The 26728-nt window shown below is 40.0% G+C and overlaps 1 protein-coding gene across 1 annotated transcript in view; it reads right to left on the bottom strand.

The window, feature by feature from the left end:
- The window catches only part of LOC124566579 (protein dopey-1 homolog), a 378074-nt gene that overhangs the window by 329610 nt on the left and 21736 nt on the right, over window positions 1-26728 (bottom strand). Inside the window, exon 2 of the mRNA XM_047131121.1 lies at window positions 4083-4161. Coding sequence (XP_046987077.1) covers window positions 4083-4138 — 56 coding nt within the window. The 5' untranslated portion in view covers window positions 4139-4161. The remainder of the gene's footprint in view (window positions 1-4082; window positions 4162-26728) is intronic.

Genomic DNA, 26728 nt, shown 5'->3' with positions numbered 1-26728 from the left:
ATTATACTAGGTTCAAAAAGCGAATAAAACCTGAAATTAAAAGAATGAGATATATGGGGAAATTTAAGCATGTATGGGAAGGATGAGCTAATGGTAAATGGAGATGGTATATTTGTCATGGTAAACAAGAAACTCAAATCCACTGAGATAGAAATAAAAACTGCATGTGGGATTCTCTGGTCAATACTCAGTATTATGACTATGCATAAAATTACGATTAGATCCTTCTATTGGCCACCATACTCAACTCCAGAAGTAACTGAAAACTTCAGACACAACCTATGTTTACTAGTGCATAAACACCCTAATTGTACTGTCATCATTGGAGGAGACTTTAATCATCCAACATCAATTCATAAAATTAAAATGTTGTAAGTAGTGTGATAAGTTGTTCTGTAAAACATTAATAAAAGCATTCTCTGAGAAGTAACTACATCGTTTTCAGCAGCCCACTCATGATATAAATACACTGGATCAAATAGCAATAAACTGATTTCACCTCTGTGACAATGTCTACATAGCAACTGGTATCAATGTTCATAAGGCCGTTGTAGTAATGAAGTTTATCAAAGTATAAAGGGCAATTAAAACAAGTAGAAGGGTTTACATTTTCAGCAAACTAGATAAATAGACAGTAATGTCACATTTCACTAAGGAACTGCAAACATTTAGTTCTGGACAGGATCGTGCAGTAGAACTGTGGCTCAGGTCTAGAAGAATAGTTGACCATGCACTTGATAGATATGTACGTTGTAGAACAGTTCACGATGGGAAGAACTCTCCAAGGCATACAGTCACTCTAAAGAAGCCTCTAAAGGAACAGACTACTGCACAAGACACATAAAACGTAACATATGGCTAGAGATAAGGAGATGCTGAATGAAATGTGTTCTGCTGCCAAGAGGGCAAAGCTTGAAGCCTTTAATGACTACTGTAGCAGAATACTATCAAATGATCTCCAAGAAAATCCAAAGAAATTATGGCCGTAGGTGAAAGCTGTTACTGGTACCAAAGTCAGTGTCTAGAGACTCATGGATAAGACAAACAAACTGAAACTGAGGGTAGCAAAACAAAAGCAGAAATGTTGAACTCAGTTTTAAAATTTTCCTTTACAAATCAAAATCTAGGGATATCACCCCAGTTTAATTCTCACACCACTGCAGGAATGAATGATATAGACATTAGTGACAGTGATGGCTGAGAACAGCTGAAACTGCTAAAACTGAACAAAGTTCCAGGGCCTGATGGAATCCCTATCAGTTTCCATAATGAATTTGCAGCTGAGTTAGCTCCTCCTTTAACTTTAATTTGCTGTTGACAACACGAACAAAAAACTGTGCCCGGTAGTTAGAAGAAGGCACTGGTCACAACTGTCTGCAACCAGTGCGCCAAAATTGTTCCACAAAACTACTGTCCAATATCTCTGATATTCAACTGTTATAGAACTAAGAACATATTCTGAGCTCAAACGTAATGAGATATCTAGAGCAGAATTCTGAAAACTGCAATCGTGTAAAACCCAACTTGCACTTTTCTTACAGGGTATCTTGAAAGCCACGGGTCAAGGCAAACAGGTGGGTGCAGTATTTCTTGATTCCTGTAAAGCATTTGACTCAGTATCATATCTGCATTTATAATGAATATTATGGTAGGAAGGAGTATTAAGTGTAATTTGTGACTGGATCAAGGATTTTTTGGTGGGGAGGATGCAGTACAGATGAAGAAGTAATTTTGGGTGTGGCCCAGGGAAGTGTTTTGAGACCCTTGCTTTTCATGTTGAATATTAATGATCTTGCAGACAATATTAATAATAACCTCAGTCTTTCTGCAGACGAGGCAGCTGTTTGTAATGATGTAATGCCTGAAAAAAGCTGTACGGCTATTCAACCAGTTCTTGATAAGATTTGAAAGTTATGCAAAGTTTGACAAGTTGCTTTAAATGTTCAAGAATGTATAATTGTGCATTTTGATAAACAAAGAAAATGTAGATTATTATGACTACAGCACCAACAAGCCAAAGATGGAACCGGTCAATTCATACAAACACCAGGGTGTAACACTTTGTATGGATATGAAATGGAACAATCAAAAGACTCTCTCATAACTAAAGGTGGTGGTGTGTTGGGGCTTATGGGCGCTCAACATCGAGGTCATCAGGGCCCTGACACACATTAAAAGGAACGATTGTGGACAGACCTAAGAAAACTAAAGCACACACTCAAACAAAGCAGGAAAAGAAGGAAAATGCTACCTAAGAAAGTAAAACCTAAGGAAAGGGGAAACATAGCAACAAGAATGTCACAGGAAATTGTTATTGGCTGGCCACTTACATAAAATATGGGCGAGCTTGTCACACAGTGAGCAAATTAAAATCCTCTCTCTAAAATCTTTGTAAAAACATTTGACAGGGCACAGAACTTTAAAACTTTAGCCACATTTGTCCGAGTGTTGCCTAAAAGAGATGGCAGGTCCGCTGGCAAGTCAGCCGCGACCCACTGGTCAGAAAATAAAACGCAATCCAATAAAACGTGGCGCACAGTGACCTGGACGCCGCAAGCACCACACATTGGAGGGTCCTCTCGCTGGAGAAGGAAGCCATGCGTCATGGGGCTGTGGCCTATTCGAAGCCGAGTGAGGAGAACCTCGTCCCGTCGATGGGGCTGAAAGGAAGTACACCACACACGCATTGTGGGCTTGACTATACGGAGCTTATTGTCAGTCACTTCCAGCCACTCATCCTCCCACCGACGCATGACCCGTGAGCTCAACAGCGAGGTGAGTGCGTGCAAGGGGATAGCACACTGAGATACTTGTGGGGCGAGACACGCCTCCTTGGCTGTGAGATCTGCCCTTTCATTCCCAGCAATGCCAATGTGCCCCGGAACCCAGCAAAAAGCTACAACTTTCCCCAGTCGCTGTAGTCGGAGGAGGGCATCCTGGATGGTCTGGACAATTTTGTCTGCCGCATACAAACATTGCAATGAGTGAAGGGCACTGAGTGAATCGAAACAGACAAGAAATTTAGGAGAGGAAGAATGTCTCATGTGCTCCAGTGCCCGCAAGATCACAAACAATTCTGCATCAAAGACAGTAAAAGTCTGAGGCAGTCGGACCTTGAGGACACAATATGGAAAAACAACTGAGCAACCAACAGAATCCCCTTGTTTCGACCCATCCGTAAAAACAGCTACATAGTCGTGGTGCTCAGATGAAATGGCAGAAAATGCTGCATTAAAAACGGTGGCAGGAGTGCAATCTCTCTTGTACTGCAATAAATCTAAAATCACTCCGGGCTTCTTCAGTAACCAGGGTGGCAGGCGGTTAAAAACTAAAGCACGTGGCAGATTTTAGTTTATCAGCAGAATACTAGGGAAATGCAGTAAGTTTACAAACAAGATTGTTTACATATCACATGTGTGGCCCATCCCAGAATCTTGTTCAAATGTGTGGGACCACAACCAAATAGAACTAACGGGGGATATTAAACATATACAGAAAAGCGCTGCATGAAAGGGCACAAGTTTGTTTGACCGATAAAGGAGAGTGTCACAGAGTTGCTGAAGAAAATGAACTGGTGGCCAACTGAAGACAGGCAGAAATTATCCTGAGAAGACCTCCTTACGAAGTTGGAAGAACTGGCTTTCAGTGATGCTAGGAATATACTAAAATCTCCTAAGTATCGCTCATGTGAGGCCCATGAAGACAATAATAAAGTAATTACAGCACACACAGAGGCATTTAAACATTCTTCCCATGCTCCATACATGAATGGAATGGGAATAGGTCCTAATAACTAATACAAAGGAGATTACCTTCTGTCTTGCACTTCATAGAGGTTTGCAAAATATGGATTGTAGATGTAGATATGTATATCATGTAAATGATTCACACTTTGTCATTTTTTTCAATGTGAAAGTGAACTATAATTGTAAACTGACTATGTGCATCACAGTCAGAGGTCACTATTATGCTCAATGGAACACGCAAATAACCAAACTAACACACTCATAGTAACAGTGATAACATTTTTTCCCTTAAAGACTACAATATAAATATTTTCTTACTGTGTTCTTAATACTTACACTCTGTACTTTGAGTCCTTCATCAGTTCATATTCTTCCATAGCAATAGAACCCATCCTGAATAATTTTGTTGTGTCAGCTGAAAAAAGTTCCGTGTTTAATTGCGCCATTGGACTTATTTAAAAAAAAAAAAAAAAAATATCAAAATGAAATGTCAAGAGAAATACACTTATATACTGAAATAATGAGATTTAAGATGGAAGAATCTGCAGCAAATTTGAAAGGAATGTTACACTCTGGAGTAAGTCATCATCTTTTATGCCTACCATTTTTATAAACAAATTTATGTAAGAGAGTAAACTATTTGCAAGCAAAATTTCATAGCCAAAATAAACATATGCTAGTTACGTTAATATATATGGACAGAACACTTAGTACAAAATAACTGTCTTACAATGAATTTAATACCTTCCTATAGAGGCACCCAAAAGTGAATAGGTTTGATTTGACATTTTAGTGATTGAAGCCAATAAATAAGCTGCTCTAATCTCTCTTCATCTCATCCCTGTATATTGCCACAAACAGCACTTTATCTATTTCCTACAAGTCTTGTTGGCTGAAGCTCACTTTCTAACAGTCTTTTTTGTCGTGTCTATCTGTGACTCAGCATCTCTGCTAAATATTGAGTAGCAGCTATCCTTTTTATAATATTGTTAAATGAATTCAATGCACAGATCATACTGCATTATCTCTTCTTACAATCAAGGAATGAAGTGGTTGTTCACTGTTTCAATAGCAGACACTTACAGTATCATCATGCCATTTTTAGATGGAAAAAACACTAGAAAGTACTGCCTGTGACATCTTGGGTCTTGTGATAACAACACAAGGCACCCATGCACCTTTTGAACTGTCATGTCATATGTGATGTAGATGGCGCCCTCTACGTTTTTTTGTTTTAATTATAGATGATTTTGAGATATGTGCTACACGGGACATCCAATTCTTGTGGTTTTTTTTTTTTTCTGGGGGGGGGGGGGGGGGGGGGGAGGGGGGAGCCGGGGGATTGGGGATGGAGACAGAGGGCAGTACTTGGTGCACGATTGTGTTGGGGGATTGGGGTGAGACACAGATACCTGCTATGTGTTTTTCTTTTTTAATAATTATTTGTTGGTGTGTATATTTACACTTTAGCATTTGTGATTTGTTGTATTTTTACAATGATTTTCCTACATTTTGTTTTGATTTTTAAATTATTTGGTATGGGTTAGATCTGTTTGCTTAATTTTTTCTTACTACTACTACTACTACTACTACTACTACTACTACTACTACTTTTGACAATATTATGAAATTGACTGCTACTCACCGCATAGCAGAAATGTTGAGTCACAGATAGACACAACAAAAAGACTGTCAAACAATGTTGTTGTGCCCCGCTGGGACTCATCATCTCCACTATAAGGTGAGTAGCAATCTATTCTTTTCATAATATTGCTTTATTAAATCCCAGATTTTCCATTATTTTATTACTATGTTTTATTTTGAGCCTCTCCTTCTATTTACTATTTGTTAAGAATGTCCTATGTGTTTTAATCATGAGTGTAATTAATTTGATATTAATACACAGAGTGATGGTATACTTACATAGAGGATTGATTAGATCATGTTGTTTACTATATCTATACATACACTGAGGGGAGACTGCTTGGATTGTGTTGTTCCTGGATTTATCAGACAACAGGGAGATGACCCATTGGTGTACAAGGGAGTAGTTAAGATCATGTTGTATTTTAGATCTATACAGTTTGAGGTGTGTTCATTACTTTAGGGAGAACAGTCAGTTACGCTCTTTGCCCTTCTAAACAATGAAAGATGATTATGACATTTAATGAACACTTTTATTAATAGTTAAGTTTCACACAGCATATTGTCAGAGCAATGTTTTATTATTATGTGCAGCTAATACAAGGTACATGGGCGCAGCACATCCGCAAGACAGGATGAAGGGTTTCGCATGTCCACCTGCTATGGGCCACTTGTTCTTCGATGCTGCAGCTTGGAGGTGTTTTGCAGACGTCTAAGAACAGTACTCATAATAACAATAGTGATGTCATAGAAGCAAGAACAAAAAAAAAGTTTTAAAAAGTTTTGCTTGTCAAAATGTGTTCTTATTGTACATGATATTTATTTCCAAACATTTGTGATATGATTGCAAGATATTACTGTAGCATACATATCTGATGACAATTGGTGAAACGTGTAAAGATGCTTACATACATTGGTGTTGAAACAAGAACTATTGTTGGTCAATACGTAAAAATGAGAACGATTCCAGCAGTCTTTCAGCTTCTAACACCGAAGACAGTGCAAGGAGAAGTTCATTAGCAAGAGCAGAAGCACAGTTTTCCAGATTTTTACTACCTGGTATGGATAGTAGTTAATTTTATGAAATAGGCGACCACAGAGAACATATTACACAACAACAAGGGGTAACCCAAAAATATATAAATTACATACCATTCTGGCTCAGTTCCAAAAATATATAAATTACATACCATTCTGGCTCAGTTCCATGACAAGATTGAGTAAGAAATTTACCACTCAGTTTTGGTGCCCTTGTGAAGGAATTGAATACAGTTGTGACAGAGTACAATAATGAGAAGAATTTTTTTTTAATTATCTAGAAGAAATTCAAGCAATATGCTGTTGTCCTTTACAAGGAGTGTCAACAGCTACCAATAATTTACAGGGTAAGTGCTATTAAAAAAGACACTGACCACAAAAAAAGAGAAGAAATTATGTGTAATCAGTCAGTTAACAGTTATTTTTGACTACACCAATGGAGTCCAACTTGGAAGAAGTTTGATCAGTCCACGAGTCAGAAGAGCAATGAGGGCAGTTTGTACAATCTCCGACTGTCATGACAGCTTCATTAAAACACATCAGTAATGGCCTTCTGTGCTGCCTCGCCAGAACCCACCAACCTTCCAGCTTCGGCGATCAATTCAAGTCAGACGACACGATGTAAATAGCAGGGGGTTACCTTCATACCAGCAGTTCATCAAAAGAAGATGCACTTCTACACAACTCTGGCAAGTGATAATTGTGATAAACACTTTGTTTTCTACTTTTTTGAGTGGGTTTGCGTGATAATAACTCAACATTGAGCAATTTATGGATGAGTGATTTTCTTTTAAACTACTAATTCATGTTTGTGATATGGCACTGCAACAAGACTAAGCTATCTCTTCTTAGAAGTAGGCCTATGTTGTATGCCTGTGGTTACCCTTAGAATGGAGGGAAATTTGCCAGAAATATTTAGAAAGTTGGAAGAATTAACTGGCAATGGCAAGGCTTCTATAGCATTATGAAATAACTTTAATACCTCTAGTACTGAATTAAAAATTGACTCAAATAATGACAGCTAACAGTAATATTTAAATTTCAGAATTGCAGACAGCTGCAACAACTTTAAAATGGGAGTTGCAAACAGAGGTGAAAAATCAATGTGATCAAGTACTAAATGAGGTCAATGAACAATTTTGTGAATTAAATAATGATATGAAACAAATGAAAGACCTTATGGAACATTGAGCAAATCTCAGACATCGAAGAAACGCTAAATGTATTAGAACAGACTAAAGATTCAAATGTAATGATTAGTTCCTAACTTACTTTTAATAGTTTGAAGGAACAAATAAACAAATCCATCGAAACCTTATCTGATAGGTTAGACCAGTTATAAACTAATACTTGTACTCATATTACATAGACATTTAAGACAGCGTCAGTGAATGACAATGATAGGTGTCCTAGTGAGTGTTCTAAGTCAGAATATCAACAATCTTTATTTTATAAGGAATGTGCTCATGAAGATTCTACTCAGGAACACAGTGCTTGTCAAGGAAGAGTGATTAATAAGAAAGATATTAAAGAGCACGGTAGTTTTAAGCTTTATGATAATAAGAATGTGAAGATTTATGGATGTGCAGAGGTAGGTTTAAATCAGGTGTACATATTACATGAGCTGTTATGTGAATCATGGCCTACGAAAAGAAAGGCTCACGAGTAATGGATTTTGTGTAATCTCTGACATTCTACATTATCTAAAGGTAGTGCATGGCTAGTACGAAGTGTATTGTTTAATGTGATTTAGGACATATCTATTGTTCAAACTAGTGTGGTGGTTATGTTATTTTATGCTGAGGGCACACTTCATTGCTGCTGATGTGGTGTTCCTCACACAACCATTGGCAGAACCAGAAAGACTTTTATTTAGTTCATAAGCTGATTATTAAGATGTTTGCATTTTTTTATTTTATTTTCTAACCCGAGGACCATTAGCCTTATTAGGGATTTATTTATTTACTGTAAAACTTGAAGAAATAAACCAGTAAGTTCTTCACACATTACAATGGACCATATAAAACAGTTTGGATTCCCCATCCTAAAGTTTGGTTTTTGAAGGTCCCAGGACAGATCAACAAAAAGGTTTACGTATCATCAATATGGTGTTAAAAATTTAGACCCTCAGGAGAATGTGCAATCTTTGCTTATTTGATGGAGTGAGACTGCCATGTCCTGACGTAGTTGCTTCAGCCTTTCATATTTTGTTTCCCCCACAGCATTTTCTTGTACTCTTGCCATCTCTACTGTCTATTAATGAATTTTCCTTCTATAGGGTGGTGCACGATAAGTCACCTGATTTGTTTCATGAATAACACATTTGTTGTTGACAAGATTTGTAATTCACTGATGTGGAAGTAAAGAATACAGCTTGGAAATACAACCTAATGAATCACATGTTCAATATGACTGCCATTTTGGTTTACAACTTCTTCAAATCGCACATGTGCATTTGTGATGACTCTCCAACACACATCTTCTGGAATGGCATAACTCAACAATGATGGCCCTATGTTGCACTGCATTTTCAGGTTTTCTGTGGTACGCCTTCTCTTTAAGGAACCCCTAAATGTTAATGTCCGGGCTGTGGGGCAGCCACATTCTTAATGCAGCATAACGTTCTGGAAATCTGTTTGACAATGCCCTAAGGCCAAGTCTTTCGTGTAGGACATCAAGCACAATGTTGGCAGTATGGGGGCGTGCTCCATCCTGCTGCAATGGAAGACATGAGGCCACGAGTTGAGGAAATAACTGGTTTTGCAGCATGTGTAAATAGTGTTCACTGGTTACTGTAGCATTGAAGAAGAATGGACCGATTATTCCATGGCTTCACATCGCAACCCACATGCACACTTACTCCCCGTAGGTGTCTTTCATGTGGATTATTCACGATGGTTCACGTGCACAGAATTGTTCACAACACCATTCACATAAAAATAAGATTACCGTATTTACTAGAATCTAAGCCGCACTTTTTTCCGGTTTTCGTAATACAAAAAGCCGCCTGCGGCTTAGAATCGAGTGCAAAGCAAGTGGAAGTTATGAAAAATGTTGGTAGGTGCCGCCACAACTAACTTCTGCCGTCAAATATATGTAGCGCTACACAGGCATGCTTCGTAGGCACAAAGATAAATACTGGCGCCAAAACCTCCGCGTCAGTAAAAAAAAAAAAAAAAAAAGAAGGTGGAAGACGAGCTTTTTTTTCTCCGCCCCGAGTTTCGACCACTGCATTTTCATACATTATCCAACGAAGTAAATACAAATTCCGTATTGTTCATCTTCGAATGTAGCAGAATTTCAATGTACTACGAAAATCCGACATGCAAGACTGTTTGGGATGTTTGTCAATATGGCCAACTCTACTTTCTGAATTTTTTCCTACCTGTGAGAAGAGATGGTTGCTAATAGGAACCTGATGAAATGTGAATCACATGCAGTATTCTCTTCACCATAAGAATAATACGAATATAAACATTTTGCCATGTTTTCTTTCGTGTTTGCTGCTATCTCATTTAAATCCTGTCTGCCTAATAAACTACGAATCTAGAGTGAGACAACAGCAAACGCGGAAGAATATACGTATCGTGTCATGTTTATATTCGTATTATTCTTATGCCTAATAGTGATACAGTCAGAAATGAAGCACGGCAACTGACTAGATTTTTAATTCTAAGATGACTAATTTCTGTGCAGAATTTGATGTGCTAAAGAACCGGCCGCTAAGATTTTCAAACGGAGAAAATTTTCGCCTAACTCTCGTTCAGAACATGTTCTATCATACGCAGTCTATTATTTGGTTCTTGTTGATCATTATCAAAGAAAGCAGCAGTGTAAGTAACAACAAATAGCAGTCTCTTGCCATTGTTTCGCTAGTGAGACGATTACACTCTCTTTTTTTTGAATTGTAAGCGGCAAGTAGCGCGCACAAAAGCAAGCTATGCCGCGAGCGGCGACAGGCCGTAAACACGCACTATCAGACTGCGACAAACAATGCGTGACACAGTACAGTAATGCATTTTCAGCTTAGAGTGACGCAAACACCTATAACAAAGAAAACAGCACTTATCAGATCAAAGCAAAATAAGCAATCGATTCAAACCAGACGAAGCACGCGAAAAAGGAAGGGTACCCGTATAAATACGGACGGAGCGCCTGACGCATAGCAATGGCTACCTGGTAAAGCTTAACTGCTAAGCTTACGACTCGAACCAAACTACTGTAGCTGTATCGTCATTCATTCGACCTAAATTGTGTCTCATTATTACAATGGACCAACTTTGTTTCGATTTGGAGATGCTGCCTAAAACTTTACTCTGCCCTTGAATTTCGAGTCTCAAATTTCTCGTGCGGCTTAGATTCGGGAATTTTTTTTTTTTTTCCTTATTTCGAGTCTCATTTTTCAGGTGCGGCTTAGATTCGAGTGCGGCTTAGATTCGAGTAAATACGGTAGTCAGAAAAACATGTGTTGTTTAGCACTGCCTCTTGGTCTTGCTCAATTGCCCACCTTGCAAACTGCAGTCTCCACTCCTTATCTCTCACAGTAAGCTTATGCACAAAAGTCATCTTGTATGGATACCAGCGAAGATTGGATTGAATAATTCTTTGTACAAATTGGCGTGAAATTTCCAACTCGGCACTGGCTCTTCTTGTTTATTTACTTGGACTACGAGATAAAACCACTTGAACTGTTCCAACGTTTTGCGGCGAATGTACAGTATGTGCATGCGGCCGCTGATACTCCAAAACAGATCCAGTATCTTCAAAAAAAATTTTTTTTTTGTAATCTGCATATTTTCTGTGAGCTGGGAGCCCACTGTGTGCCGAAAGGAGCAAGAAACCTTCTCTGTGTCAATGTAACATTGTTCGTCGCTGCGAACAATAACACAATCTTTGTCTTTTGTGTGACTCTCAACCTTCGACCATAGATATTGGTAGACTGGTCATGACGTATATTTCGTGGCACCAACATCTCTACTGCTATACCACGTGACTATTGGCAAAACAATGGTGGTATCCTGTTGTGCTTATGGTTGTACCGAGCGTTTTGTGAAGGGAAGTAACATTAAATTTCACGTGTAAGTATTATTAGTTTAATTTAGCGGCATTTCTTGAATACTGATAAGCTATTGTGTGTATCATATCCTTACCCAGAACGCCACAGTTACGTAAATTGAAGTGCTGTGTGTGTTTCCAGGCGTACATTGCAATGGTATATATTTCTTGAAATGGTAAGCTACAAAGCTGCTTTTTCTCTTTCGTATAGGTTTCCAAAGGATGAAGGGCGCAGGCAGATGTGGATACAGGCAGTGAAACGAAAAGATTTCAAGCCTACTGTGCACACACGCATCTGTTCGAAGCACTTTGAAGAATATATATATATATATATATATATATATATATATATATATATATATATATATTTTGTGTGTGTGTGTGTGTGTGTGTGTGTGTGTGAGAGAGAGAGAGAGAGAGAGAGAGAGAGAGAGAGAGATATATATATATATATATATTTATTACCAATAACCCTTCCCACTCCAAAAGCAATGGCAATGTACATTGCTACTACATAAGAAGAAAGGATGATTTTTACTATCCTAGATTAAATCTGACTTTGGTACAAAAAGGGGGTGAATGATGCTGGTATTATTTTAAAGAACAATTTGCAAAAACAAGTTAGGGGTTTGATTTCTCATCAGGGTTTAGTTTTATTTTGTACTTCCCAGTTACAAAACATACGAATATCAGAAACAGATACTGAATACCATTTGCAAAAAGGTAGTTGTATGGCCTATGTTAGTTTCCAGATAATAAGCTGTAATGTATGGGATAAATAATATGCTGCTACAAAAATCTTTGGTCATTTACCAAAAAGCATTAAAAGCGTGACAGATAGCCAACCAGCATTTAAAATCAAACTAAAAGAATCTATGAATGACAGCTCCTACTCAGTAGACGATTTTTTAGGTATAAATAAGTGATTGGAAGAATTGTCATGTAATGATAGGTCTACCTTTCATTAAACTGACACATCATTGCGAAGTATCGTATTCATGATCTGTGGAACAAGTATTCATGTAAGTAAGTACTGATTTTGTAGATATCTTATTTGATACACCTACGAAACAAACTGTTTAAACCAAAAACGAGCTTTCAAATGAAACTGCTTTACGTTTTGTGGGTGAAAGACACAATTGAGTTCGTTACATTCGATGTGAACACGTGTGTTAACGTTACAGGTTTCGTTGTTTATGCCGATTTATGAAGTCTATAACACTTTCTACAACCAAGGCACTAAAACACACACACGCAATATTTACATTTTATGCAGTGCATAACGCGTATTGTTAGTAGAGAATGCATCTCATAATTGGTAACACTCAAATATTCGCAGCGAATATATTGCCGAACATCGAAAGTGTTTCAGCAGTTCATTGTGAAGTAATGGCTGTAAAACTAAATTTGTACAGTGGTTACGCAATAATTTATCACTTCTAGCTGTGTTTACATAAGCTGAATTTTATGTGGTGAAGTTAGCAGGAAATCCACTGAGGAATACTGAAAGTGAAATCAGGAATCAGAATGCTGCCTTGAACTCCCGCCGACGTTCTGCCAACAGTCACGTGATTCTATGTTGCAGCCACGCCAGATGTATAGCCGCCGCACTGCTTGCCCAGTCTATTAGTATCTATGGTCGAAGCTCTCAACCGTCCTTTGCCCGCCATTGCAGCAAACCGAAATGGTGGACTCACTATGGAACAATGAACTTGCAATGACATCTGGTGAAATTTCCACAAACTGCATGAAGATGAGTGTACTATTTGAAAGCTATTGCCCCAATAGTATAGTTGTAGGATCAAAATTCAATCAGGTGACTTATCGTGCGCTACCCTGTATTATCATATCTTAGTAATATAAACCAAATATAAGATGCAGAGAATCAGAATCACAAGAGTGATTATTCCATCAAAGACTGACATGAACTATCACAGAGGTAAAATTAAGTTAATTAGTGAGTAAATATTACTTAAATTTTTTAAAGTAATTTTCTGAGTCAAACAACACAGTCTTGATTAGGTTCTTAAATGGAAACTTAAAGATATTTTTTCACTGAATATGTATGTGTGCATCACCATGCATAAATTCAAGAAAACAGTAATCGTCATACAGATATTTTGTAGTACTGGACTTGTAATAATTTTTGTGTGGTATATTAACTACTGTAAGTGATCGGGTAATTCCAACCCCTAGTTTAGTGGTTCTCAAATTGTTTTCCTTTGGGCTCCTCTTCAAGAGGAAAAATAGTATCAGCGCCTCCCCCCCCCCCCCCCCCCCCCCCTCCCAAGCCCATTTAATCAAGAACAATAGTAATTTTTTTATATTTTCTTTGCCTTACTCTCTGTTTCATCAAATTCAATTTTGAAAGATCTTACACAACAGAAACCAAAACAACATGAATTATTATAATGAAAATACAGAACAAATTGTTTATCTTTATCACATTTTCATTTACTCAGAAATTATGATACGAGCAATATTTACAACTCAGCAAACAAGCATTACGAGAGAATTTTACAAATTTAAATTACAAAGTTCAGTGTGATGGATTAATTTGATTTTGACAAGAAAGTTTCTCAGGATGTGATGTAATAGCAGTAACAGTAGCTTGAAGTTCTTTCCTTGCATTCAGTCTTGAATGGTTGTTCAACTTCATAGATGACAAAAACCCTGAAAGCCAGCCTTGTACAAGTAAGTTGTTGCAAAAGGAGTCAGGATCTCCATCACGTTGTGCCTCAGCGTAGGTAATATCTTGCTAATATGTATCCAAAACTCCAACAAAGACACTTCATTAAACGTACTCTTCAGTGAAGTATCACAACTGAGTTCCATAAACCGTTCTTGCCCTTTTATATCTAGACAAGATGGTCCAGGAGCATTTTTGAATGGACTTTTAATCCAATTAACTTTATCAAAATTGTGGCTGAAATATATTTTGGAGCAAACTTTCAATGTCGCAAAATGATGATGAATTCAGGCTTTTGACATAAATGTTTTCTGAGTATGGTACTGCGTCATAAAGTATAAAACTGTTGCTGCTGGAGAAAAACCAAAGTTTTGGCCATGGTTGCAGTGGCCTCCTTCTGGCCAGCAGACCCAGAAGCCGCTGCAACCGTGGCCGAAACAATGGTTTTTCTCCAGCAGCAGTAGTTAGCTACATTATGACACGGTACCATGCCCAGAAAACTTTTATGTCGACTGACTCTGGCTGCGGAAGCCTACGCAATTATAATTCAGGCTTTTATCTCCATTGGAAGTATCGGATAATTTGTGTCCTCTTACAGTGACTGTAGACTAGGGAACATACCTACTAACCTACTTTCCATTTGGTGTTGCCACACCCTAAATTTCTTTGTGAATGCCTTCACTTTTTCATTCCAAGATATTACAGCTGCCTGATTATCTTGAAGTGAAGTGTTCTGAACAATTAGTTTCTCAAAAAGGTCAGTGAGGTAAGCCATGTTCCATACAATACTTCTGTGGCTGAAAAAATGCTGAAGAGTGACTTTTCTCCTTTAAAAAATAGAATACCTCAGTTCAAATAGTCTTTTTAGTACTCTATCCTTTGAAAGATCCTGAATATTGTTAAAAAAGAGCAACTGAGTGTGTTCAGCTCACACCCCCTTACACAGCACTTTAAAATGCCTTGAATTTATAGCTTTTGCCTTAATAATATTAACTGTTTCCATAACGATTTACATCACTTCATGAACGGGTGGGCTAAGTTCTTTAGTGGCCAGAGCCTCTCAATGTTTCGTGAGCGAGTCCACACTGCATCAGAAGCTCACAGCTTTCACTTTCGCTTGCAGTCCACCATGAATTACAGACGCTGAGTGAGCTCCATTGAGCATACTGGGCACCTATTCCACGACATGTCATTTTGATTTTGATTTAAAAAAGTATTGATCACGTCAAAAAGTCTTTGAGCTGTAGTGGTTTTCACTACTGACTCAGAGAAAAACCAATTTGTCTCAAATGTTACACTTATCAACAAAATAAGCATGAGCAATCAAATTATCATCTTTCATGAAAATCAGTTGCTTCATCCACTTAAAATGCAAAATAATTGTTCACAATTTATTGATTAATTGTTCAAATAAGTCATCAGAAATTCACTGTGTCATCTATTCACTGTATCATTCGAGACAGGAATACTTTGCAGCCATTGAGAAAATGAATCACCAAACATTGTCAATACTATATCAATAACTTCTGGTAAAACTAGAGTATCTGCAACTGTGTGTGGATTCTTGCAATTGTAATACTATGCGAAATCTGGAAAGAAGGTAAAGAGACCTTAGAAGTCGCAATCATTGTTTTATTAAAAATTTTCTGGGTAGATAATAAACATTTATCAATAGTTTCCTGGCAAAAATTCTTTTGGTTTACCCATTAATTCAGAATGTATGGTTTCAAGATGTCTCTCTATTAATTCACAATGTATGGCTTCAAGATGTCTCTTTAACTTACTAGGCTTCCTGCTATAGCTGTTAAAATGGTTAAACAAATTACACATGACTGATTGTAGTTTTCATGAAGCCTAACAATAAATAGTTTTCATCATATCTTCTCGTTTTCACCCTTGAAGTATCTCCCGAGGCTTCAAGATACATAATACAAACCTTGCATTGTGCACAATAATTAAGGATACAATCATAGTGCAGCTGACCATCGGCAATTCCACTGACTGGTGACATTGCCCAGCTAACCTGATCATTTCAAATACTGCTAAAAATATGACTTCAGTTTCATTGCCACCAATCATCAAAATTCAATTCAAATCAACAGCATTTTTTATGTTCAAAGGAAAAGATAAATGTTAATTGTCTGTTACTAAGATTTTTCTTTATTATTACACATACTGTGCCTCCCCCCCCCCCCCCCTTTTGCACCCGCCATGGGGGTTGTGCCCCACAGTCTGAGAACCACTGCCCAAGATGATCTTACCTCATAAAAAATTTGCACTGGTAACCGTACAACTACACCAGCCATACTCTATTACCAAAACAAATTTTTTTGTTACTATCTTTTCACTGGCCCACAATCGGGCATGTTAGGATCACATTTTGGGACCTGCATAGGTAAAGCCAACAAAGTCCGTTCTGTAAGGTATGCTGAACATCTTGACCATCCAGCTCCTCAATGAAGAATTTGTCAGGGAGGGAATCTTGGGGTGGGGATTGGTATGGCAATCAGTCTTGGGGTATGTCTTCTTTCTTTCTTCAGTGCTAACACTCATAGGCTTTCTTCTCCTTTCTTCCTTCTCCAATAGGAGTACCAGCTCTAATCCACCACTACCCATATTCAATAGTTTCTATCACAGAAACCCATCTTCGTTTCTTTTCACACTGTGATGCCCAAACCTGTTCTTACAGGAATGCCCAAGGGGTAAAAGACACAAACACACACAACCACCACCACTACCATAGCAGTTCAAATTATGTACTATCACATCTTTAGGTTCGATTCTGGAATTTTCAGGCATAAAAGGCATGAATATTGTAGGAAATCATATCAATGTAATGTGTTGCATGTTGGAAACACTACTGGGGGAATGGAAGGGAACTGTACCCATCCCCTAAATTTAGTTATGACATGCTAACATCCAGGAAAAATGATTGCAATTTGCTTGGGAGTACAATGACAGTATGACAGGAAATCAGGCAATTACATACAATTTTACAACTATCCATTTAGAACATTAAGAGAGGAACATAGGTAGCAACTTTTCTAGTAGAAAGGAAACAGTACACTGTCATTTGTAAATAGGTTTAGTAGATAAGGTGAAGTCATACCTACAAGAAGACACCTTGTCAAACTAGATAAAAAGGGAAGGAGTACTTCATTTTTTTCTGGATGGCATAGTGTATCTCATATAAATTGTAAGAAAAGCTTAGGTGAGCCCAGGAAAGGGAGGACTTATACCAAGGTAAGGTTGATCCACAGAAGGAATGACCTGTACCATGCTAGACTTTGCAAGGAAGGCAAGAACAGCAAAGACTTTAAATGGTTGAGAAGTATCATCCTACAGAAAAACATGTCCAAACAGTTCTTACAGAAGTAAGGAATGGTAGTGAATTATGTTTCCCATTTCTGAAGAGTTCTCCCCACTAATAAAGTACAAGGAGACATATCTTGATTGAGCAGATTAGTAAAAGAGACATGTCCATACTGTAACTGCATGTATAAAAAGCAAGTGACAGAGTTTTGCTATCGATGGTAAGGGCTTGTGATTACCTAGAAGCATGTACCTCCTTAGATATGATGTAGCAAGGTTCATTTAAAAGAAATGTAACTAGCCTATCTATTACTTAGAGCAAATCATAGAAACAAGTCAGTGAATACCTTTTCAAAACAAAGAGGCAAAGATAATTTAATATGGGGTGAAAAGTTAAAAAGAAGATTTTTTAATTTCTCCCACGTTTACTGTATTGCAGTGGTACTGCTGGGCACAATTTGTTAACCAAGTCGAAATGGTACCTCCTGATTGCTTAAAAAAAGAATAGCAAATAATTTAAGTTGTTAAGTGGAGATTTTCCACAAATAATTAACAATAAGTGAAAAAATACAAATAACATCAGTAAAACTTATACAAGAAACACTGAAATTAATAGAGGTTAAAACAAAGTTAACCAAATACAAGCACACTATAAAGCTAATCATCACCTTGGAGAGAGGAACAGAGATTAGCAGGGACTGTTACCTAACAGGATAGCTATGCTCTTGTTCCTTTTTTATATTGTACTTAAAGTTTTTCTATTTGGCTGAAACTATGTTAGAATTATTAAAAAAACATGTGCTAACATTTGTTTGTTACATTAAATTGCATGAAAAGAATTTAAAAAATTGTTTTCAGTTATTTGAAGATAGTAACTTTCGTGTCATCTTTAATCTCATTGGAGGATGTGAAGTGTAACATATCATTTAGAGATTTAGAGAGAATTACGGTTTACACTCTCAGTCCCTCTAAACAATGAAAATAATCATGACAGCTAATGTACATTTTTATGAAATTCTTAAGGAAAATCTGCTTTAAGGAAAAAAGACAATGCGCCACAAAGGAAATATCCAAACGCGATAGAAATTGGTAGGTGTGATGTACGTGTACAGACAGAAAAAGATTGCAATGTCAGAAAAATTGGATGATTCAAGAGAAAGACTTTCATAAACTGAGCAATTCAATAACATGTTCATCCACCTCTGGCCCTTATGCAAGCAGTTATTTGGCTTGGCATTGATTGATAGAGTTATTGGACGTGCTCCTGAGGGATGTTGTGCCAAATTCTGTCCCAGTGGCAAATTAGAATGAAATCCAGAGCTGGCCAAATGGCCCTGCCCATAATGCTACAAATGCTCTCAACTGGGTACAGATCCGGCAACCTTGCTGGTCAATGTATGGTTTGGCAAGCATGAAGACAAGCAGGACAAAGTCTTGCCGTATACGAGTGTGTGTTATCTTGCTGAAATGTGATCCCAGGATGGCTTTCCATTCAGGGCAACAAAACGGGGCATAGAATATCATTGACATACCAGTGTGCTGTTAGGATGCCGTGGATAACAACCAAAGAGGTCCTGCTAAGAAATGAAATGGCACCCCAGACCATCACAGCTGGCTGTCGAGCTGTATTGGCGAGAACAGTTAGGTTGGCATCCCACCACTGTCCGGAGCACCTCCAGAAACTTCTTCACGTGTCATCAGGGCCTGGAATCTCATTGACTGGAGCAGAATTGTCTTTAGTGATGAGTCCTGCTTCGAACTGAGCCCCAATGACCAGCAAAGACCTGTCTGGCGATGCCCTGGACAGTGGTGGGACACCAACCAGACTGGTACCCACAGTACGGCATGACAAAACCAGGAGTGATAGTCAGAGGTGACGTCTCATTTGATACCAGGACTCCTGTGTGTGTCATCTACAGCACCCTTACAGTACTGCAGTATATCAATGGTACTCTATAACCTGTTTTGTTGCCCTTTATGGAAAGTCATTCTGGGCTTACATTTCAGCAAGATAATTCCCTTCTGCTGACTGCTTGTCTTTGTGCTTGCCAAACCCTCGGCTAGTAGAGTACCGCATGTGCACACATGCGACCCCCCCCCCCCCCCCACACACACACACACACACCTACGACCAAGGTGGTGTCAGGTAGACACAAAATCCTTGTGCTGCGTTATGGTAGGTGGACAAGGTTGGAGTGGGGCTTTATCAGGTGGGGTGGGCAAAGGGCGAGAGGGGCATGAGGTAGGGAGAGGGGTTAGGGTGAGTGACTAGTGGCTCGGAAGAAGGCAGCTAGTTTGCTAACTAGGAATACTGAAGGGAGGGGTGGCAGCTGCATGGGCTAGGAGTGTGAAGCACGGGTGTCGAAGCCGGTGGGGAGCAGTGCATGCTGAAGGTGACACAGGAATGTCAACTGGGATGGGGAGATACAATGGAGAATGGAGAAACTGATTGGTGGGAAGTGGGGGGGGGGGGATCATTGGGTTACCATAGATTGAGGCCAGCAAAGGATATGTTGCAAGCATAACTCTCAAGGGATATGTTGCATATACACTCCTGGAAATGGAAAAAAGAACACATTGACACCGGTGTGTCAGACCCACCATACTTGCTCCGGACACTGCGAGAGGGCTGTACAAGCAATGATCACACGCACGGCACAGCGGACACACCAGGACCCGCGGTGTTGGCCGACGAATGGCGCTAGCTGCGCAGCATTTGTGCACCGCCGCCGTCAGTGTCAGCCAGTTTGCCGTGGCATACGGAGCTCCATCGCAGTCTTTAACACTGGTAGCATGCCGCGACAGCGTGGACGTGAACCGTATGTGGGCATGCGGGAGGCCGGGTGGACGAACCGCCGAATTGCTCAACACGTGGGGTGTGAGGTCTCCACAGTACATCGATGTTGTCGCCAGTGGTCGGCGGAAGGTGCATGTGCCCGTCGACCTGGGACCGGACCGCAGCGACGCACGGATGCACGCCAAGACCGTAGGATCCTACGCAGTGCCGTAGGGGACCGCACCGCCACTTCCCAGCAAATTAGGGACACTGTTGCTCCTGGGGTATCGGCGAGGACCATTCGCAACCGTCTCCATGAAGCTGGGCTACGGTCCCGCACACCGTTAGGCCGTCTTCCGCTCACGCCCCAACATCGTGCAGCCCGCCTCCAGTGGTGTCGCGACAGGCGTGAATGGAGGGACGAATGGAGACGTGTCGTCTTCAGCGATGAGAGTCGCTTCTGCCTTGGTGCCAATGATGGTCGTATACGTGTTTGGCGCCATGCAGGTGAGCGCCACAATCAGGACTGCATACGACTGAGGCACACAGGGCCAACACCCGGCATCATGGTGTGGGGAGCGATCTCCTACACTGGCCGTACTACCACTGGTGATCGTCGAGGGGACACTGAATAGTGCACGGTACATCCAAACCGTCATCGAACCCATCGTTCTACCATTCCTAGACCGGCAAGGGAACTTGCTGTTCCAACAGGACAATGCACGTCCGCATGTATCCCGTGCCACCCAACGTGCTCTAGAAGGTGTAAGTCAACTACCCTGGCCAGCAAGATCTCCGGATCTGTCCCCCATTGAGCGTGTTTGGGACTGGATGAAGCGTCGTCTCACGCGGTCTGCACGTCCAGCACGAACGCTGGTCCAACTGAGGCGCCAGGTGGAAATGGCATGGCAAGCTGTTCCACAGGACTACATCCAGCATCTCTACGATCGTCTCCATGGGAGAATAGCAGCCTGCATTGCTGCGAAAGGTGGATATACACTGTACTAGTGCCGACATTGTGCATGCTCTGTTGCCTGTGTCTATGTGCCTGTGGTTCTGTCAGTGTGATCATGTGATGTATCTGACCCCTGGAATGTGTCAATAAAGTTTCCCCTTCCTGGGACAATGAATTCACGGTGTTCTTATTTCAATTTCCAGGAGTGTATAACTCCCATCTGTGTACTTAAGTGAAGCTGGTTGTGGAGGAAAGGATTCAGATGGCCCAGGTCGTAAAGCAGTCATTGATTTAATTGAGCATGTTATAAGTAAACACATGATGTGCTACCATATGGTTAACATTGTTCTCTGCAACAGTTTGGCAGTGGACATTAATCCTGGTGGACATCTGGTTGGTAGTCAAATTGACATAAAAAGCTGTTGACTGTTCGCAGCAAGCTGGTTTATGACACAGTTGCTCTTACAGGTGGCCAAACCCGCCATGGGGTAGGGGTAAGACAAGCCTGTGATAGGACTAGAGTAGGAAGTGCTGAGTGGGTGGATTGGTGATGTCTTATACCTGGGTCTTTCACAGAGGTATGATTGATTGGTTTGTGGGATTGAAGGGACCAGACTACTAGGGCCATCGGTCCCTTTTTCCATGAACTTGAAACCCGCACAAGGCATAAAAACAAACAATGGAGGAGACAACACAGGACAAGAAAGACACAGACAAGAGACCAGACAAAAGGAATTAAAATCACACCGAGTGTGACAGTGGTTGGCCGACCATAGAAAAAAAAAAAACACCAAGAAACGCACTAAAAACCCCAGTCTAAAATCGTAGGCCAAAGGCCAGATTCAACACAAATAAAAAAGGACAAACACTTAGATCAAGCAATAAAAAAACCCCTGCATGAGTAAAACTCAAAACTACATCTGCCATCGCAACATCATCTGATAAAAGTGCAGGAAGTTTATCAGGCAGCGCAAACATCTGCCAAAGTGCAGTTAAAAGTGGGCAGTCCAACAAGATGTGGACCACAGTCAAAGCTAACCTGCAGCGACATAAAGGTGAGTCCTCACGGCGCAATAAATAGCTGTGCGTTATCCAGGTGTGGCCAATGCGCAGCCGGCAGAGGACAACTGAGTCCTTGCGAGAGACCCGCAAGGAGGAGCGCCACACACCGGTAGCCTCCTTGATGGCCCGAAGTTTGTTGTGTGAAGGCAGGGCGCACAATTCTTCACCACAGGTGCGAAGTACCTTCTGCCGCAAAACTGACCTGAGGTCACTCTCCGAAAGACCAATCTCCAAGGCTGGTGCACCGACAGCCTGTTTGGCCAGGGTCCACACAAAGACCACAGTGCAGCCATAATGGGCAAGAGTATGGAGGGACTCGTGGATAGCCATCACCAGATGAGAGCCAGGGAAACACTGGTCGATAGCTCGTAAACCGCTCAGGGAGTAACTACAGATAATGGACTCACCTGAGCAGGAGCGTATATACTCTAGGGTGCGAAAGAGTGTTGTTCATAATGATCCCCTTGAGTAAGAGCATAACCGACACGACCAGCAACCATCGAACCGTCAGTATAGACAACGTAACATCAGAGCCTTGAAACGCGACAAGGATTGAAAGAAAGCAGCGGCAGAGGGCCCCAGAAAGGACTGAGTCCTTCGGGTCCTGTGCCAAATCGAGCCGAAGGCACGGGCGGAGCACACATCACAGGGGTATTCACGGAGGGGCCCGGAAAAGAGGAGGAAAACGGAAAACCTCAAGCCCAGAGAGAAGAGCTCTGACGCGAACCGCGATCGTATACCCTGACTGGGGCCGCCGTTCTGGAAGATGGACAACTGACTGAGGGAACAGGAGACGATAATTGGGATGCGCATGCAAGCTACAAACATGTGTAACATAAGCAGCCAGTAATTGGTGGTGCCGGAACCGCAATGGAAGGACACCTGCCTCAACAAGTACGCTGTTAACAGGGCTTGTCCAGAAAGCTCCAGTGGCGAGTCGGATCCTACTGTGAAGGATGGAGTCCAGCAACTGCAATGCGAAAGGGGATGCCGAACCGTAAGACAGGCTCCCATAATCTAGACAGGCCTGAATCAACACCTGATACTGTCATAGAAGGGTAGACCGATCAGCACCCCAGCTGGTGTGACTCAAGCAACTAAGAGCGTTAAAGTGCCGCCAGCATGTTTATTTAAGCTGCCGAATATGAGGCAGCCAAGTCAACCGGGTATCGAATACCAATCCCAAAAACCGATACGTCTCCACCACAGCAAGAGGTTCGCCATCAAGATAAAGCCATGGCTCAGGGTGAACGCCGGCAGAAATGCATAATGCAAGTCTTGGCAGCTGAAAACTGGAAACCATGCGCTACAGCCCAAGACTGTGCCTTTTGAATAGCGCCCTGCAGCTGCCATTCAGCAGCTGCAATGCCAGTGGAGCTATAATATACACAGAAGTCATCGGCATACAAAGAAGATGAGACAGAATGAGATTTTCACTCTGCAGCGGAGTGTGCACTGATATGAAACTTCCTGGCAGATTAAAACTGTGTGCCGGACTGAGACTCGAACTCAGTTTTGAAGGTAGGAGACGAGATACTGGCGGAAGTAAAGCTTTGAGGACGGGGCGTGAGTCATGCTTGGATAGCTCAGTTGGTGGAGCACTTGCCCGAGAAAGGCAAAGGTCCCAAGTTCAAGTCTCGGTCCGGCACACAGTTTTAATCTGCCAGGAATATATTGGGATGTCCGGCAGACAAAGAATTCGGTGTCATGCGTTATCCAGCGCATCCAGCAACAGGGCAATTCCATGGCCAATCAGAGCGCGTGGTGCCAAGTTTCCGTAGTTCAAAAATTGTGTGTTGTTGACCTACACAAAGAGAGTGTGTGTGTGTGTGTGTGTGTGTGTGTGTGTGTGTGTGTGTGAGTGTGAGAGAGAGAGAGAGAGAGAGAGAGAGAGAGAGAGAGAAGCTAATTGTAACTGTCTCTTCATTGTGCTGTGTGCAACTCAATATGTCTTCTGTATGGTGTGTAGCAATCTATCTTTTCATTACATGGTTTATATTATTGTCACATATGTAACATTTACAATGTTCCCAAAAAACAGCCAACTTTTGTGAAAACTTAATAGTGTCTTCAATATCTACCGTCTCGCATCACAATGTTCAACTACAGAAAATTACTTTACGATTTATGACGCAGAAAGAAACAGTGATCAATCAAAATCACAACTTAAACATCAAGCCTTAAACCACAAATTATATATGATGTAAGAAACATGGGAATACACCAAAGAAATAAAGGAAAGGATACACATGTCACACAATTATAGCACACAACATAACACCCAATCTCTAAAAGAAATTAGCACACCAAACAAACATTTCATTGTTAAATTGCTAAGACAACCATAGATAATATTTAATCTCTTGATGCTTAGAAAGTTTCATATTTTGGTTCAAAGCCATGGTGCTGACCAATACGCATAGCTATAGGTATGGTAGAACAGTGTTCACACTGTCTCCAATTGTTGTCACAATTGGTCAAGGAATTAAAAGATGACATGATTCTGCTGAGGCTGTTTGTCATTTGAGTCTAATGTTTTATTTGTCACTGTTGACCAATTTTGACTGCATGGTCATTATAAAGATCTTTTTATTTATTTATTTATTTATTTATTTGTCCATATAAATCTCTTTTTCAGTCCATTATCGTATGAAGGATATTGGACAGAAAACCTTTTCATCCCTGGTTTTTCAAACATCAAACACAGATCATTTAAATTTTTATAAGAAATTGGATCTATACAGTTAATAATTACAACTTTTTAATTACTGTATATTTATAACTTATTTCTGCAGTTAAAGATACAAATTACATTTTTTCTTGCCTAAGATACTGTGAGTTTGAATAGTAGCAGTTTTTCAGAAGGTAAGCTGTCACAGACTTTTTTGCAAAGTTCTGTAATTCAGGAAGAGATTTTATATGTCTTGGTAATCTGTTGTATAGTTTTGTATCTGCATGATATACACCTTTTTGGCATAATGTGGTGTTACATTGACCAACACGTATGTCACTGTCTGACCTGGTGCTGTCATCATGGACACTTTTGTTTAGAGGAAAAAGGTTTTCTTTTCTCAGTGTACTTTTCGTGTCGTGCGGTACTACTGCCAGTATATAAATGCAGGGTAGGTTAGGATCTTTAGATTTTAAAGAAAGGTTTGTATCATTTTTTGCTGCTCACTTGTTTCATTATTCTTATAATTGCCTTTTGTTTCCTGAAAACTGTTATGGCCTGGTGTAATGATACCATACTTCAGTATTGAAAGTACACGAGCAAAGTATACAGTCCGATCTGTTTATGCACTAGTATTGTTGCAAAGAAATCTTACTACATAGCTCATTTTTGCTAGTCTTGAACTTAGGGATGTGATATGAGTGCTCCATTTAAGATTTTCCTCAATATGAATCCCCAGACATTTAGTTTCAGTAAGAGCACTAATGTTCTGGTTGTCTATACGTATTATGGGTTGTCTCACATTTTTATTTTGATCTGTGTGAAAATTCACTAGTACTGTTTTTTGGGGATTAACTATTAGCCAATTTCTAGTAAACCATTCAGACACTTCTTTTGTAACAGCAACCTTAACAGACATGTATCTGTGAGGACACGAAAAAGGAGAAGTATGTATATATACAAGTGATAACCAACATGATTATGCAGTCAACTAAACAGAAATATAAATTAAAACTTCATAATAATTAAAAATTGGTAGTCATGTATACACATGACCACAGACAAACAAATAGCATATTGTATACCAGGTGTACCAGCATGAAATGAGCGTTTTTTTGTGAAAATGAAACACTAATTTTGAATTGAAAAGTAGAAACATTTTATTCTAAGTACTGACCATTGCTTTCTATACATTTTGACCACCTTTCTGGCAATTTGTGGACACCACGCCAATAGAAATGTTTGCCTTTTGAAGCAAACCAATCAGACACCCAATTTTCAACTTCTTCGTAGGAATCAAAGTGTTCCTCAGCCAATGCGTGTCCCATTGATGAAAACAAATTGTAGTCGGGAGTAGCAGCTCCCAGTCAAGTGTTTTGATTGTATCCTGAACCAGTTTTGCTTTGTGTGCAGGTACATTGTTGTGTAAAAAAAATTACTTTGCCATGTCTTCTGGCCCATGGTCTTTTTTCGATCAATGCATAGTTCAAATTGATCATTTGTTGTCGGTAGCGATTAGCAGTCACAGTTTTACCAGGTTTTAGAAGCTCACGATACACCACACCTTTCTGATCCCACCAAACACAGAACATTGTCTTCTTGCCGAATTGATCTTTTTTTTTTTTTTTTTTGTTTTGTTTGTGGTTTTAGGGCGCAAAACTTCTATGGTCATTAGCGCCCAGCCCGTGACGTAGAAAACAGGAAAAAAACGAAATTTAAAATCAGCAGCAATGGGAACAAAGTCATAAAATTTGAGAAACTAAAGGCAGAAGGAATGCTT

Source organism: Schistocerca americana, chromosome 1, assembly GCF_021461395.2.
Source record: "Schistocerca americana isolate TAMUIC-IGC-003095 chromosome 1, iqSchAmer2.1, whole genome shotgun sequence".
NCBI classification, from domain to species: domain Eukaryota; kingdom Metazoa; phylum Arthropoda; class Insecta; order Orthoptera; family Acrididae; genus Schistocerca; species Schistocerca americana.
Note: the sequence above shows the minus strand (reverse complement) of the source record. Positions and strands in the feature narration are given on the sequence as shown.